The sequence below is a fragment of the Uloborus diversus genome, chromosome 2 (assembly GCF_026930045.1).
Source record: "Uloborus diversus isolate 005 chromosome 2, Udiv.v.3.1, whole genome shotgun sequence".
Taxonomy (NCBI): domain Eukaryota; kingdom Metazoa; phylum Arthropoda; class Arachnida; order Araneae; family Uloboridae; genus Uloborus; species Uloborus diversus.
This window is the reverse complement of record NC_072732.1, coordinates 216,151,588-216,169,577: the sequence shown is the minus strand read 5'-3', so window position 1 is coordinate 216,169,577 and position 17,990 is coordinate 216,151,588. Positions and strand designations below refer to the sequence as shown.

The 17,990-nt window shown below is 35.0% G+C and overlaps 1 protein-coding gene across 1 annotated transcript in view; it reads left to right on the top strand.

Annotated features, from left to right (window-relative positions):
- Positions 1–17,990, top strand: part of LOC129216802 (uncharacterized) — a 173,426-nt gene that overhangs the window by 16,800 nt on the left and 138,636 nt on the right. The window contains exon 5 of the mRNA XM_054851017.1: positions 9,661–9,739. Coding sequence (XP_054706992.1) covers positions 9,661–9,739 — 79 coding nt within the window. The remainder of the gene's footprint in view (positions 1–9,660; positions 9,740–17,990) is intronic.

The following is a 17,990-nucleotide window of genomic DNA, read 5'->3' as shown; positions in this document are numbered from 1 at the left end:
GTCTAAAAAGGAATTACCTTTTTATTGTGCTGTCAACATGCATTCGGATCATATGGGCCATCGAATTCATTCTACATATTTACTATTCATTCTATTTATCTATACAGTTAGATTGTTTATACGTACTGTACAGGTCAAAATTGAATCTTTTTCTCAAATTAAAATTTCCATTTATACCCAAAGTATACTTCGCAGAATCTTCCTTTCGAAAATTGCAAGTTTGTTGTCCTCCTCTTTTGTTAACTCCTATGTTTCGGATGCATAAGTTAAGACTGGACTAGTGTCTTGAAAATTAAAAATTTTGTATTTCTAGAGAGGAACCTGAATTTAGAAATAACCTTTTTAAACCCATATACTGCCTTATTTGCTACAAAAAGTAGGGTTTTTTTTGAGCAATCACGATTGCTTATTGCATTCATTTGACTGTTTTTGGCGTCCTATCATTTTATTTTCCCATCGCCACCCTCTGCAGCATCACCGTCGACCGGCTCCTCACGATGCTGCTTCTGTAGCGAAAGCCGCCTCCAGGTTGCATCCATGTCCTACACACACGCGCATACATACACAACTACACGCACACATACACACACACAAACACATACACTTACACACACGTACACAAACACATACACACGCACAAACACATACACACACGCATACATACAGACACCTACACATACACACACACAAAAACATACCCACACACATACACACAACTACCCACACATTCATGCCTGCACACACACAAACACATATGCCTACACACACATACACATACCCCCCACACACACATTCGTACATACAGCTACCCACACACTTTTGCCAGCACACAGACACAACCACACATGCCTACACGCACATACCCCAACACACAAACGCACATACCCCCGCACACAAACACACACCCCTACATACACACACTCGTGATTGCGAAAAACATAATTTGAATTCAAGATGTCAAAATTCAAATTATTTTTTTTTTTTTTTGAACTCAAGAGACGTTTTGTTGTTATTAGAAAGAATTGATTTCAAATACGAAAACTCTTCACTGTTTCAAAACCCGTTTACATTGATCATAAAGCACGGCTCATTGCTGGACTTTTCCTACCACGATGACTAAATTTCAATGCAGGAAAAAAACCAGATAACTACAGGTAGAATTTCGGACCTATTCATTAGTTGATAGAAATTGGAACAGTTCAGCAGTGGTATATTTACCAACTACAGGGTTGTAATGCAAATGGATATAATTGTTTATCTCAATTTCTGGCTCCTTTAGCTCCGATGCAAATTACTCCCTGAACACGTTCATACAAGTGATAACTGTCGAAGTTAACTAACCGCAGCAGACGTGAAGATTATGTGTGTGGGTTCTCCTGTTATACTCTCACTACAACCTACACAGTAGGGTGGTTCAAAAGAACTTTTTTTCAGAAAGAGTCCAGGACACGCCCTATTTCTTTTAGACTTACTAATGATACTATGCTGTAAAAGTTTTAGTTCCTTACTCAAATTTTAAGAGGGTCCGGGACACATTTTGAAAATATTTTTTTTAAATACTTTAGAGTTTTGAAACTTTTTGCACTGATTCACCATGTATTTAATAAGCAAAATCATAACATAAATATTAAAAAAAACCATTTTTTTATTTAAATTAAATTTGTTTAAAAAAATGTGGTTGCTTTAAATTGCTATAACTCAAAATATTCTAGGTCAATTTTCAAACTAAAAAAAAAATATATGCTCAAATATCTAAGCTTTAATTTTTACTTGGCGATTTTAAAAATATTAATTTAATAAAAAAATAAAAATATTTGAAGAAAATTTCGAAAAATTCGAAGATACTTTTTTTTTTAAATCATATTTTCGGTAGTAAACGCTTTTTTAAAATTCACCGAATAATAGTTAAAGTAAATTGTTTGAAAAAGATATGCTCCAAATTTCATTACTTTATCTTTATCAGTTCCTGACTTATAAGAGTTTGAATGCAAGAAATTGGGAAAAATTGCATCATGGAGAAAAATGCGTTCAGTTTTAAAGTTAAATGCAATATTAGTTAAATGCATGCCACAAAAATAATTATATCTTTCGTTCTAATTAAGTTAGAAACAAGATTCAAACGTCCTTTTAAGCAGACGAAAACAGAGTAGTTTTTAAAATGATTTAAAATTTTTTTTTAAATTTGACGATTTTTGTGTCCTGGACTCCCTTAAGTGGATGCTCAATGACTCCTCAACTTAACATTAGCCGTAGCATAGAAAATTTTCTACAAATTTAAAAACATTTAATTTCCCCAGCTGTTTTTTTTTTTTGAAAATAGTTATTTTATTGCATTGTATATGCATATTACTAGTGTATATTATAATATGTAGCATTGTTTTTTCAGTTCAATGTATTTTTTAAACCGCCCTCTCCATACTTATGAAGTTTAAGGGAGGGGATTGAGTGCCCTCTTTTGGTTGAAATGGGAAGCTAAAATTCTTCCCGTACATTACTATCAACAAGTCTAAAAAATATTGAGGGGTGTCCTGTTATCCAGGAGAAACTTTTTTTTTTTGCATGTATTTTTGAACCACACTACTGCGCAGTGATCCCCCCGAATCTGGAGGATTTTCGTGCCACTTGACTTGTTTTAAAACCGAATAGGAATGGAGAATTAGTGGAAGAAGGGTTTATGTGACATTTGTTGACATTTTGAGATGAACATCTAAATGATGTTGATTCGAGGAGTGAGTGGAAAAAGGGTTTATGCAACGGTTGTTTGTTTTTCGAGATGATCGTGTAGATGGTGTTATTTCGAGGTGTGAGTCGAAGAAGGGACTATGGAACGTTTAATTACATTTTGAACTGATAACACTGAGGAACAATTAGTAACACAGGGTGTCCGAAAAGTCCTTGGCACGTTTAAAAAAATCATAGAAAACCAACAAATCTTCGTATGAATTTGCGGTATTCACCATAATACTTCACAGGTTCAAAAGTTTTTGTGACATCGAAAAAAAAAAAAAAAAAATGAAAAGGAGGAAAAAAGAAGAAGAAAAAAGGCATTTCGCAACCAGGGTGTCAGTATATGCTATGCTTGTAATTCTTCTTTTAGTAATTTTTATTCCTTTTTGCGTTTTCCCATGTCAACAAGCAAAAAGGAATGAAAATTACTAAACGAAGAATTACAATCATAGCATAAAACTGACACCCTGGTTGCGAAATGCCTTTTTTCTTCTTCTTTTTTTCCCCTTTTCATTTTTTTCCCCCGATGTCATAAAATCTCTTCAACCTGTGAAGTATTATGGTGCAAACCGCAAATTCATACGACAATTTGTTGGTTTTCTATGAATTTTTAAGTGTGTCAAGGACTTTTTGAACATTCTGTATAATGTATGTTGAGTTTGGTTTTTGAGCTATTTTATAGTTAATTAAGCGTTCTGATTTCAAAACTATTTAGTTTTCTTCTACCACGTCCAATTTTTTCTCTATAACATATGAGAATGTGACTACTCTCCTCGGAATTGAGCAAAAATCGAGACTCGGATCTATTAACTTAGGGCCTCACTGCAACAAAATTTGTACCGCCCCCAGGAGGCCAGCAGTGTATATTTATAACGTTAATAAGTCTTAGTACTACTCCTTTTTTCATTTTTCTGTTCAATTTCTTGGGCCGTTGGGTCCTTTAAGGACGCAGGCCCCCCGCACTGCGGGTACGCAGATCTGCGCCTGCATGGATCCTAGGAAGCACTATTGTTCTTCTAAGTATCTCATTTCGGTATTTCCCAGCCTGCCATTTAAAAAGATATTGGCCATTGTTTTTGATGGTGAACAGATTCGACAGCTTACTAAAGATAAAACTTTCATCGAAACAATGTTAGGAATTCAAAAGAATGCTTGGTTGGCATTCAAAAACATTGTGAAAGATTTTCCTGGAAATATACGAGGATAGAATTACGCCGAAAGTTTCCAACAACTTGTGGAGAGCTTCCAATTGCTTGGTTCCCACGGGAGCATCAAATTGCATTTTTGACATAGGCACCTTCCAAACTTCCCGAAAAAGCTTTTCGAAGTCAGTGATTAACAGTCTGAACGATACCGCCAAGATTTTAAGGTGATGGAGACACGGTATCAAGGTTGATTGGATGCGTATATGATGACTGACTGCTGCTGGAGCATCAAGCGAGAATGTCCACACACGAAACACTCGTGAAAAAGCTTTAAGCGAACATTTTTACCTTAATATGTATAAATACATAATTTTACTTGCGGTAACTATGATAGCCTTTGTATGTACAAGATTTTCCATTGTAAATAGTGCATTTGGTAAGTTTTTACTTTATTTTACCTTATATGCATAATTTGTATGACTTTTGAGGGTATCATGTAGTTTGAAAAGTTGACGTGATAGACAAAAACTGCTATTATTTTTAGATTCAGAGGACTAAAGTTAGTTGAAAACAAGTCACAGATTTAAGACAACAAAATTGCTGTTCCCTACTGTAATGTGGAGAGTGCTATTTTATGAAAGCGTAAAATTTAATGGCGAAGTTCCATAAAACGAAACAATCTTCAAATGTAAGCTAATGTCGCATAACCCCTTTTTTCACTTAACACTTCAAATAGCACCCCTTTATGATAATCTAAAAATGTATTATTTGACGAATTATCTTTAAAACAAATTATATATAATTTATTTTAAAGATAATTCGTTTTATTCATGCTAATACCTGAGCTAAAGAATTCTCTAGAAAAAATAACTTTTGCGTCACCAATCGCTGGTCATTTATCACAATGTTCGAAAGTCATTTGTAACACTCAGTCAAGTTGTCGCCTAGCACTCTCGGTGGGATATCAGATAACCGTGTTTTTTCCCCTGTTTTCACGAAGTTATTAAACATGGTTTGAAAAAAAAATGATGTCGATGTAGAAATATTGTTGCTATATTTAACATTAAACTTACTTGCGCCTCTTTTCCCGCAAAAAATCTTTTCTTTCGCTCGAAAGATTTATTTCAGTACAATTGACTTTCGATGTCCGTCAGTAAGACTTGATTGGAAATTTTCGTAGTTTGAAGAACAGAAAAATAACTTTTATTTTTGGTATCTTTGTCTAATGGAGTCAGCTAGTCATTTGTTGGGTCATCATTTGTAGAATGAGATTGATCTGTTGTCAGAGAAGAAAAACGTTTCGTTTCACTCAGTTATAAAAAGTACTACTAAAAACTCTGCAACTTTTACTCTTGTTTGTCACGAAGCTTTGCTTGCTCGCAAAGTGGGTGCCGTAGAGAGAGATGAAGGGGGTCGAGAATCAATACAAATGCAACTGAAAGTCTGTAAATGTTAACATTAGCCGGATAGTATTTGCATTCACATAACTCATACATCCGCGGAAGACCAAATATTTTCGGTGGACCTTCGGTTTTCCAATTTTGGTCTTTTGGATGACATATGAGGCAGTGAGAAGCAAAGGGATGTAAGTGGACATTTTCAAGTTTTGCGTAAAACCTGTTTAAAGATAACATCCTAGGCAGGCTTTCATTGATTTTTTTTAAATCTAAATCATGCTGTACAGCAGCAACTACCAGGACAGAGGAGAGGTTCTCCTACCATGTGTACTGGTTATCTCCAAATTTTTATTTTTGCCATTTACATTCCTTTGCTTCTCACTGCCTCATATATACATAAAGGAGATGGCATAGGGTGCCTCGATAAAGTTCGAATTCTTTAAAGTGTGCAGTGAATTGGAAACGTTTGGGAATTCCTGCTGGTAGTCAACTTAACTGAACGAGCTGATATGTGCATCACATGACGTCCTTTTACTCCAATTTTATGTCATTTTCTCGTTATTGGCAGATTTAATGTGATTCAATTGCTTACTTTCTAAATATCTCCAACAGTGGCCAAATTGAAACCTGATTTTAAAACAAATTGCCAAATTTGTCGATAAGTTTTCGACAAAACTTGGCGACTAAAAGACTGGCGATATATCGCCGTGTCCGCCAAATTATAACACCACTTGAGTTTACATCGAAATTAACAATGACTTCCCCCCAAAAAAGGGGCAAAAGACCTCTTTAGAAACAACCGAATGCAACCAAAAGGAAAGGTGCACAACTAGATCCCACTAGGAGTCTACGTACCAAATTTCAACTTTCTAGGACATTCCGTTCTTGTGAGTTATGCGACATACATACACACATACGCACATACATACGTACATACAGACGTCACGAGAAAACTCGTTGTAATTAACTCGGGGATCGTCAAAATGGATATTTCGGGTATCTGGGCATATATCCACGTGTGTGGTCGGGCTGAGAAATAAATTCAACATTCATCCGGGGGTGAGTAAAATGGAAATTAAGGCCTATTTTTGAGTGAAATTTTTTTCGCGAATACAATACTTCCTTTTTTGTAAAAGGAAGTAAAAATCAAAATTTGTTTTTGAAATAACAGCCATTCGATGCACTAATAATGAGGCGCATTCATTTTACGATGTCTTTAATTTCAATATTGATTTAATTTGTAATGATGATAAAATTACTATTAAACTTCAGTAACAAAGTAAGAACATCTTTTCAGTTCAATGACTATGAATAAAAGGTAAAATAAATATAATCGTAGCAGTAACCAACACATCGTTCATAACCAACTCATTCCACCTGGTTTATACTCGAGGACAACTTTTACATCTTAGGTACATTAGACTTCTGCAAAAATTGAATAATAATAATAGTACCAATAAAAAAGAGAATTTTTAATAGTTCAGATCAGTGGTTGGAAAAACTACTTTTTTTTTGTAGCGAACTACAACTACTTTGTAACAAATGTAGTTAACTACAACTACTTCTTTAAAATGTAGCAACTACAAACTACTTTTGAAATGTAGTCGCTACTTCGCTACTTTTCAAAAAATAAGTAAATAAAAAGCATACACACTTAACAAGGGTGTCTAACAAAAAATGATAGTCGATTTTTCTAGTCGCATACCTTTTATATTTTTCCTCTTATGTCAAAACAATTGTGAAAAAAGTTTCATATAATTTGAACAATGGCAACCCGTGCTGACTTGCATCGGAAAGTGTAAAACAACACTTGTATCCTAGGTCAGATTGATGAAAAAAACCCTCCCTTTTTTAGAAACTCGAAACTTCTGTTGTTAAATCGTTGCCCCTATACCCCACACTCCACATGTACCACAAAAACATTTATTCAAATTAAAAAAAAAAACATTTAGATATCCCACGCTTGGCCTAAAACTTATAATTATCTTCAAAAAAAATGATGTTTTTAAAAATATTTATCTTTTAAAAAATTACATATAAATTTAAATAAAGTAACAAGTTCAAAACTTATTAGCGAACACATTTTCAGATCAACATTTGCAAATGAATAATAAAAAATAATGTAATTAAAATGAAAAACTTAACTTATAACCTTAAAAAAATCCATATCTTTGAGTACTATGTGAAAGACTTAAATATTGCAGGAGAGCAAAAATTTATGTTTAACGCTAATTACTCACTTTACTGTTAATATTTTTCAGCTTGATAACTTCGTAAAATTTGCTTACATTTTTAAAAATATGTATCGAAAAAAATCAATTTTTTGAAGAAAATTATAAAGTTTAGGCCGTGCGGGATATCAAAATGTTTTTTAATTTGAATAAATGGTTTTGTTTTGCATGTGGGGTATAGGACCAACGTTTTATCAGCAGAAATTTCGAGTTTCTAAAAAAGGTTTGAAAAATTAACTTTCAACTTCTTCACTTTTTGGGACACCCTAATACACACGCACACATATCGTAAGAGAATTGAACGAAAACAGGTTTAGATTGATAAATTAGCTCATCTGAACATGGAATATTACAAAGAATTATCTATTATTTCTTTTTGCCTTTTTTTCCACAAATGTCCGTTATTATACTCTTATATCACAATGTAATGCTCGTATTTATGTATTGTAAGTCGACCAAGGCACTTCAATATGATTCTCTTCTATAACATTTAAAGTAGCTTCTTTATTTAGTGAATTCTGTAAAAGCACTTATTTTCGCGGGACTTCAATTTTCGTGATTTTCGCATACCCCTCGTAATCACGAAAATTTAAGCCTCGCGAAACATTTCTTGTTTTTCAACTTTCGGTCTGTCACGAAATTTTCAACTCGTGAAATCACCGATATCTCCATTTTCGCCAAAATAAGTGCTTTTACTGTCCAACCACGGATTGTATGGAATTTTCAAACGTCCAGATGAGACGAATCTATCTGAATGAAGGGGAAAAGTAAAAATTTGATGCTTGTATTTTGCTCATTTGAATGAGATTCTGCTTCTGCAAAAGCTGACATCGCTAAAAATAATAGATTTGTCCATTTCCGGCTGTAAAACGGATGTTTGTCTTTCCATACAATCCGTGGTCAGACAGTACTGTATTGAAACCATAATCTCATTGATCTAAAACGTTCATCCACGAGACATTCTCGGCAGCCAGAAAACACAAACGAATTACTAAATTTGCGGTTATCGCTTATTCTTTTTCATTTCTTTCTAAGCTAAGCTATATCTAACGCGAATATTGGCGAAATATGAAAACTACGATGGCAAACAAATTAATGGCGGCAAACAGAAAGAACGTATGGCGTCAAAATGATATGCTCGAGGTCAGCTCGTATTTTTATGAGTCTTATTTATCTTTGCATCCGCTGATGAACTTGTGCAAAATTTGCGCCAATGAAATTCGTTTGAACTTTGATTTTTTTTTAATGTTTAATTAAAAGTATTTTTCAGAAATCGCTACAAACTACTATTTTTTTGTATCGAATTACTCACTACACTATTTTTTTTAATGTAGTGCGCTACACTACACACTACTAAAACATGTTGCTACTACAATAGCGTCGCTACTTGTAGCGCGCTACTTCCAACCACTGGTTCAGATGATGTTTTTTAAACCGCTAAGGAAATTTTGCCCATATTGTATAACACAAATCAAGTTTTATCCCTGTAAAAATGTCTGGAGCATCTGTATTATCAGTCAGGGATAATTGGTCAAGGCTAAGGCACCTACATATATACGAGCGGACGCATCAGCTTAAGATCAGTCTTTTTTTTTGGATCGGAGCGCGTGTTTGAATGGTTGTCTTTTCTGGCGAGTTATCGCGTTGGTGATTGTTCACTGTTAGCAGTTTTTAGAGGCACGTGGAATTGTTTATAAAATAAAATATTATTTTCTGCAAATTTGGCGAAATCCGAAACTTTGCTGCGGTAACCCAAGCAGTGCAACAATGAAAAATCCGATCCAAAATGGTTATACTTAAGCTGATGCGTCGGCCTGTCTATATAGCGGCTCTAGTCAAGGCTAAACAGTTCTCCCCTTCCCCCGCTATGACCTATCTGACGTCACTGTCCTTCATCTGTTGACACCAAGACTATTTTTCACTCAACTCGTACGTGGACCTTGCTTTTCCTTCTCTTTCCTTCTGACTACTTACATCGCGAAATATGCAGCTTTTTGCATTGATAAAAATGTTCCATGTAGTCCCAGAACACGTGTCCGCAATTTATACCAGGAAATGATGATTATCTCATTAAGTAATGAACTTACTTTGTAATAAGATTTCACTGCGCCTAAAGACACCGACCGTAAGATTGACTTATTTCTCAAATTTTTGTTATAGGTCTTCTGCGCCATTCTGAATCTACAAAAGATGAACCAGAGACCCAGAAGCCTTTATCTTCTTCCGTTTCTCCCCAAAGGTGAGTACACTTTCGCCGCATTCAACAGGTTTCTCATTATTTGTGCCTCGATCGATATACAGGTCGATCAGGATTCAGTCTTTTGCGAAACTTATGTTTAAAGGGATGGGAATTCGATCAGTACGGTGCCTTGAGTTTCACTTAAGAAAGCACATCGCACAGTTTGGTGAAGTTTTCTTCGACACGATTCAAAACTGAAAATATTTTTCGTTTGGATTGGCTGATTTGACCGTTAATTTACTGCGTTGAGCTATGTTGGTTGTTGAGGATATTATAAACAAAACAAGATGCAGCTGAACTTATGCAATGTGGAATACGCTGTCCAAATTGAACCGTTCAACCGATTGTCTATCTGTATATTATAATTTTCGAACCTAGCCATACGGAAGACCAGCTTCATGGACCCCTCTTGTGGTACAACCTAAGGTGTATCGCTAAAAGGTGGGGTAAGGTGGAGAAGAGCATATTATTATTCTCTTACTGCGTGCGGAAAGGGGACTGACTTTTCATTGGTCATTGGCAACGGAAAGAATACTTGTTTGAGTTCAAGATACACATATAGTACAACCTCGTGTATCCGGACGCATATAAATAAACTTTACTTTGCTAGAGACCATTATAAAGTTTGGAGACTGCTGATTGGCTAGCAGATGAAAACGTCATCCATTTCTTTGTACCTTGTTTTGTATGCTCTAGTTATTGTTTAATTTCGAAACACTGTCTTATAGGCATTAGTCAAGGGGGGGGGGTTAAAAACATCCAAACGTGGGTTCAGAAATTTGAGGAGCGAAATTTGTTCACGTGTATTGGATGGGGTAAAAACATGGCCAACGCATCTACTTCGACTGTCCAAACAGAAGTCCTGAATCTATTACAAGTTCCCCAGCTGTGTAAAGGTTTTTTATATGCTACCCGAACTAACTAGGATCAAAGGAGTTCGGATAACTAAAAGACGGATAATCTATGTAATATGGTAAATAAGCACAATTCTTAAACAAGCAAGGAAAATTACATAGAATCATTTCCCACCAACACTTTATTATTTATAGCTTAGCTGTAGTAGTGTTAAACTAACGCTCCATGATGTTTGCTAGATTACAATTTTGTATTGTACCATCTATGCAGCTGATCATTTAATCTAAATAAGAGCGAACGTTTGGCATTCTTATAGTTTCGTAGTTTAAAATTGTTTTCAAAGTGAATATAAATTTTTTTTTATAAACTCCCCAAAATTTATCCGGACTGACCGGATATCCGGGTAAATGGGAGCTTAGTAAACAAGGTTATGCTGTGGAATAAAAAAAAGTAAACCAATACTATCCACACACGCCGTTTGTATGGCACCAATTTGTTCTTGTCCATGCCAAACACATGATTGACGTCAGCAAATGGTGCATTTCTTTGTTAATATCTAATCTATCTTTACCGCGAACGCAGTATAGTATATTATATTCTAGTGCCTTATGCTCTGTTCTATGTATGCGTTATTTCATTTTTTTAGGTGTTAGAATTATATATGAGAATGTCTGCGAAGATTGGTATTATCTTTGCTCACCATTGCATAAATCATACTTAAGATATATGTGTGAAATTATAGTGGGGGAAAAAACATAACGAAACAAATTGATAAATGTCTTGATAGGAAAGTTGGTCAACTGTTGCAATAGATTTCAAACTGACAGGTGAGAGAGCCGTGGAATCAAATAGTTGTCACATATTTTTATGGAGGAAAAAAAGCAAACCAAACATTTATTGAGAAATAAAACACATCTCTCACCTGCGTTCAGAAAATTTCTTTATAATATTACGAAAATTTTCTTCAGCCTATTTCTTCATTTAGTTAAGGATTATCCTTCATATACAGTCAAGCTGCAAAACCGAACAAGTTCGATGGTTTCTTAAAAGCAGGTTTTAATTTTATTTTGAGCAGCAAACCTTCCTTGAACCGCAAATGGTGTAAGAAGATTCGTCAATATTTTACTCATTATTTCATAAGCGAAGATTCAGCGCCCTTGATCTATATGTAAGAGCAATGTTTCAAAATCTTTTTCCTGGAAAAGCAGTTTCATTCCGTCTTTTCGTCAGAACGAGAAAGTTACATGGTAGTTTCTTAACTTACTAACTTTATATTATGTGTACTAACTCTGTGGTGTTACACAAACAAAAAGTTAAATAATGTGGAAAACCATGTCAATTTTAGCTTAAACTGGATGCTAATGATGATAATACGTCAAAATTTTAAATCTTAATTATTTAAATAGTGTGCGATAAATTCCTTATCCTGAGCATGCACAAAATTTATTCTTTAATCGATGTTCATCCACAAAATCAACGTTAAAGTGTTTGAATACATCGATCTTTATGTGTTTATATATAAGGTGAGAATACAGTCATCTCAATGTTAACTCTCATCACTGAATTTAACTGCTAAATTAGCATAGAAAGCGAATGAACACCAGCTAATGTAATATGAACGGCACATTTTCAACAATACTATAACATTACAGAACAAGAAATATCGTGAGATTTGGAATGAGTCAGTAAAAATAAGAGAAACCTCTTGTAATGTAAGATATAAATAGCTCAAAAGAATGTCTCAAAAATGTGTTTATCAGATTATCTATAAAAACATTACACTATTTGATAATTATTATTAGTATTGTTTTGACAGGAAAAGATTTAAAAAACAAAAAAATAGGGCATAATCTTGAAAGATCAATTGAGGCAGCGAGAAGCAAAGGGATGCAAGTGAACTATTTCAAGTTTCGAGTAAAACGCGTTTAAAGATCAGATCCTAGGTAGGCTTCGATTGAATTTTTTTTTTCTAAATCATGCTGTACAGCAGCACCTACCAGGGCTACTAGTGCCATCTCTTGCCCCAAGACAGAGGAAAGGTTCACCTACCATGTGTGCTGGTTATCTCCAAATTTTGAATTTTGCCACTGACATCCCTTTGTTTCTCACTGACTCAATTGTGCGCATAAGTTTTGAAGATGAATATTGAACTTTTTTTTTCCGCACACACTAATAGATACATAAAGAACCGAAAATAAAATAGTCAAATCTCAATCAATCCCTCGTATGTATCGGACATAACTTGAGCTGATCGCTACTAATGTGCCGTAAAAATACTAAAATCATTCAGATCTTGTGTTTCGGAAGTAATTCGAGCTAATCAGATTTTAGTGCTTACGTAATAATTAGGGTCGATCAGTTCTAGTGTACCGGAAATAAGTCGAGTTGATCAGATATACTGCCGTGCTAAGCACAAAAGTGGTATCTGCCCTTTTCATCAAAATTGAGTTACGGTCATCTGGTTCTTCTTTGTTACATATTTCACCAAAACTCAATGTTTTATGGTCATTTGTCATTGGGAAATATTTTTTAAAGAATCTGAAAAAGTTGCATTTGAATCAAATACATGGAGGCACCAAATTTTTAACGGCAATTTCTCATTTTGGACTCAACTGCAGATACGACGTTTGCGCTTCGCACGGCAGTATAATGATCTAACGCGTCGGAAATTATTATATTACACGATCATCCGGTAAAGCGAATGATTAGAGACCTTGGGGCCGAAACGACCTTAACCTATTCTCAAACTTTAAATGGACGAGAAGTCCGGCTTGCTCGATTACATGAGCTCTAGTGTCTCACTAATATAAGGGTTGCTCAGGTCTCGTGTGTAAGAGATATTTCTTATTTATCAGTTCTTGTGAGCAGAAAATAGTTTTGACTGAATTAGCTCTAGTACCTAGTGAAACCTCGGGATAGATAAGATCTAATTTATCAGAAATAATAAAAATAGATCAGTTCTAGTGGATCTGATATTAGTAGGTTCGGTCAGCTCTAGTGTAGCGAAAATAGGTAGATTGGATCAGTTCTAATCTACCGGAAGTAACTAGCCCGGACCAGCTGTAGTTCGTCACGAAATTAGGGTCTGTCAGCTGTAGTTCGTCACAAAGTTAGGGTTAGAGCCGCTTTATAGATAGGCCGACGCATCAACTTAAGTTTAGTCATTTTGGATCGGATTTTTCTTTTTTGCACTGCTAGGGTTACCACAGGCAATTTTCGGATTTCGCCAAATTTGCCGAAAATAATATTTTATTTAATAAACAATTCACGTGCCGCTAATAATTGTTCACAGTGAACAATCACCAAACGCGATAACTCGCCAGCAAAAGACAACCACTCAAACACGCGCTCCGATCAGGGTTGCCAGATGTCCCGGATTTCAAGGGACAGTCCTGTATTTTGAATAATTGTCCCGCGTCCCGGGGAACTTCCATACGGGACGTCCAAAGTCCCGTATTCTAACTGATAACAATGTTTTACAGAACGAGACATTATTTTAAGGAGAAAAAATAAAGTGAAACAAAAAATGTGAAATAATGAGCTATAAAAAAATCATGGGGCAGCAAACGCAAAAATCATCTTCCTTTTGATTTGGTTTGTATGTTTTTGTTTTGGCGGCAGACTATGAGGAACCAAATGGTTGCTTCTTCTTTGTTGCTCATTGACTAATGTTGGAAATATATCTCTGCGCATGCGTCGTCAATTGCAATGAAAACGACGTCTGTACTTTGATGGGGGACATTTTGTGAGGTTTAGGGGGGGGGGGGGAGAAAGGCTTTCAGCGTCAAAAAAATCATTTTATTTACGATTTTGTTTCTAAAAAAATGGTTTGGTTAAATTTATTAAAACCCTTTGTGCATTATTATGTATTTTTTTAAGAATATTCTATAACTTTTTGATCAAAAGATATCCATAGACAATCCGGTGACAGGGCTTTTTCCAGAGCACCTTTAGAGAAAGATGATTTGCAGTGTTTAATGTATCTCAACTGACATTTATCTGAAATCAAATTTTATTTGAATTTAGTCAAAGTATTAATTAGTCCTCCCCCTTACGTTCTCAGATCCTTTTTTTTTTTGTTTGACTTTAAAATTTTTGGCGGCCATTTGAAATTGAAAGAGTTCTTTTTCACGAAAAATTCCGCTAGTTTGTTAGTAAAAAAAGCATTAAAAAAATACTCAAAACTCAAAGTAGGAAGGACTTTTTTTTTTTTTTTGCAGAATGTGTATAGAAAATTGATCGGTCAATTGGTTTTAAAATGGGAGCGAACACCGACTTTGAAAAAGTAGTTTTGAGAAAAACGTGTTTAAAGTTTTAGAAGCTAAAAGGCATTAATTCCAGCTCCGTAGAAGACAGTCCCTCTAGCAGCTTCGATTTCCCGAGCCTTTTCTTCTTTCATTATTTATTTATATTATACTAGCCGCCTGCGGCGACCAGCCGGTCCGCTTTCTTACGCCATTCGCCTTTCTATGCAAGCAGCCACCTACGGCGGCTGTTTGGTTAACTTGTCATTTAAATTTTTACTTCAAGTTTGCCGCCTTCGGCGACTGTTTAAATAAATTTGGCAGCAGTATTAATCAATATATCTCTATCTTTTGTTGTGCCATTCACATTTTTACGCCAAGATTGCCGCCTTCGGCGGCTATCTACCTTTACGATTTATCTCTAAATTTTCTTATCCATCTCTATTTACTTTAACCTCCCCGCCCAATTCCTAATAAAAACAAAGATCACTCAAAAAAAAAAAAAAAAACTTTTTTATTTAAGTAAAGCAAAAAAAAAAAGTTATCTTAAAAATTCCCCATAGTGTGCAAAAAGTAGCGTTTGACAAAGAAAAAAAAATCTCGCTGTTTTTTATTGAATTAAATGTGCACAACTATGAAATGTAACATAATATAGATGCAGCAAAACGTTCCAGCTTGGGGGGGGGATGGAAAAAGAAATAAATACAATCCCTAAATAAAACAAATAAAGGAAAGAAAAAAAGCAAGCTCTTCCGGAAAACACGTGGTCACACGTCATAAAATGTAAAAGTAAGCTGTATAGTAAAAGCAAAAGATAAACATTGTTTGCGATTTAAGATTTATCGTAAATACCGAATCGAAATCCAAGTAGTGACGTCAGAGGCATAAAAGATTGAAGAACGCTTTTTTCGACCGATACGTGGAAAGTCATAATGTGTTCAGCATTAAAAAAATGTTTAAAAAAAAAACTATTGCGTATTTTAAAGAACTTTTTTCTTCTGAAGAGGGCGAAATGGTTTTACTATTACCAACTTAAATTTTAGAAATGAGGCTTTGACACTTCTCACAGGATGATATAAAAAAAAAAAAAACCAGGAAAAATGCAAATTAAAGTTTTTTTGAAAAATTCATAAAAAATACAAAAATTGCTCTATCTTCAAAATTTTTTCATTCATCATATTTAAAATTAAATTTCCTACACTATAGTACAAAAAAATATTTGTGTGGTGCGATTGATTCGGGGTTTGTGAGGTAAAAAGTACAAAAAAACACATAAAACATTAAATAACTTTTTTCTAATTAAAATATCAAAAATCGAAGCTCGAGGTGCACATCTTCAGCAAAAACTGCACCTGTATACCAAATTCCACCTTTCTAGGCCTTACCGTTTTCCCGGGATGCGCGCCACACACACACACACAAACATCTTATTTTATTATATGTATAGATTTGACTAACCCCAAGCAAGCAGCACCGACATTCTGAGCGTCATCTGCAGCTGTCAGAACAGCTGCATTCTTCGGTAGCTGTCGGAGCTACAGTTTGAAGGAGCGGAGACTGAATACTTGATAACTTTGAGAATTTTGCTCGAAACGACTTGAAATTTTGGGAATACATTTTTGAAATGTTTAATTACAAGACAAAATACAAAAAGGAAAAATCACTTTTTTAATACTGCAACCTCTCCCCCCCCCCCCCAATGCTTTGTTACGATTGAACTTTTCAGATTTATCATGACTAGACGCCTCAAAATCCCCCCCCCCCTGTTTACTCTTAAAAGCCTGTCCCGTATTCACTGTTTTTAATTCTGGCAACCCTGGCTCCGATCCCAAAAGGCTAATCTTAAGCTGATGCGTCGGCTCGTATATATAGGGGTCTTAGTTAGGGTCGGTCAGCTGTAGTTCGTCGCAAAGTAAGGGTCGGTCAGCTGTAGTGTGTCTGCAATAAAATTAATCTTGTTCAGCTTTAATACGTTTTAAATCTAAAAAGGATTTGAAGATTTAACTCTTGAAGAAAAAAAAAAACTTATTGTAAGATTTGAAGTAACTTAATGGCCTTTTGACGTGAACGAAATCCTTCTTTACTGGCGTGAAATTTCATGTATTAACACCTTTCATGAGCTTTTAAACCCCTTATGTTCTCACTTTTAACTCAACTTTACTCGTGCATTCGTGCGAACAGCGATTTATCACGAAATCGATGAAAGCCCAGCATCTCCATAATGCGGAAATATGGTCCATCATTTCCCCATCATGTTCTGTAATTCGTAAAGGCACGTAATGCTTGTTAAAGCAAGCGCTAGATCAGAGTTTTCTACTGACTGTTCATTTTGCTTCTGTTTTGAGTGCTACGATGAAACATTTATTAGGTTCAGTCAGTCGATTTATCTTTTACGTTTGAGATGTTTGCGGACTTACTCTATAATATATGGCTTACTCTATAATATCGGGAGAATTTAGTTATAAAAATAAATAAAAAAAGGGTCGGTCAGCTGTAGAAAATAAAATAAAAAAATAATTTGAATTTTTACATCTGAAATTCAAATTATGTTTTTCGCAATCACGAGTGTGTGTATGTAGGCGTGTGTGTTTGTGTCTGTGTACAGGCATGAGTGTGTATGTGTGTGTATACGAGTGTGTGTATGTGTGTGTATGTATGTAGGATATGGACGCAACCTGGAGACGGTTTTCGCTAGAAGAGCAGCATTGGGAGGAGCCAGTCGACGGTGGTGCGGCAGAGAGAGGCGAAGGGAAAATAAAATCATAGGAATTCAAAACAGTCAAATGAGAACAATAAGCAATGTGATTGCTCAAAAAATGAATTAGTAAACTTTTTATTTAGAATTTGGACATATTTGCCTCTTTTAAGGGGCTTTGAACAATATTGAACTATTTTTAATGACTGCGTATGTGACAGACAACCAATCATACTACATATATGGAAAGGAAAGGAAAGTCTCTATTTTCTCATTCTTGTACTCAGAAATGTTTTTGTAAACTGCAGCTAAATTATATGCACGATTGGGCGTTCCAATACTGTTTGCATTTGCTGCTAAAAAGTTTATAAACTTTCGTCCCGATATTTTTTTTTTAAAGTTCCTTCTACTCCATCATTGAGAATAGTTCTTTTTCATTAACGTATTGGAATGACTT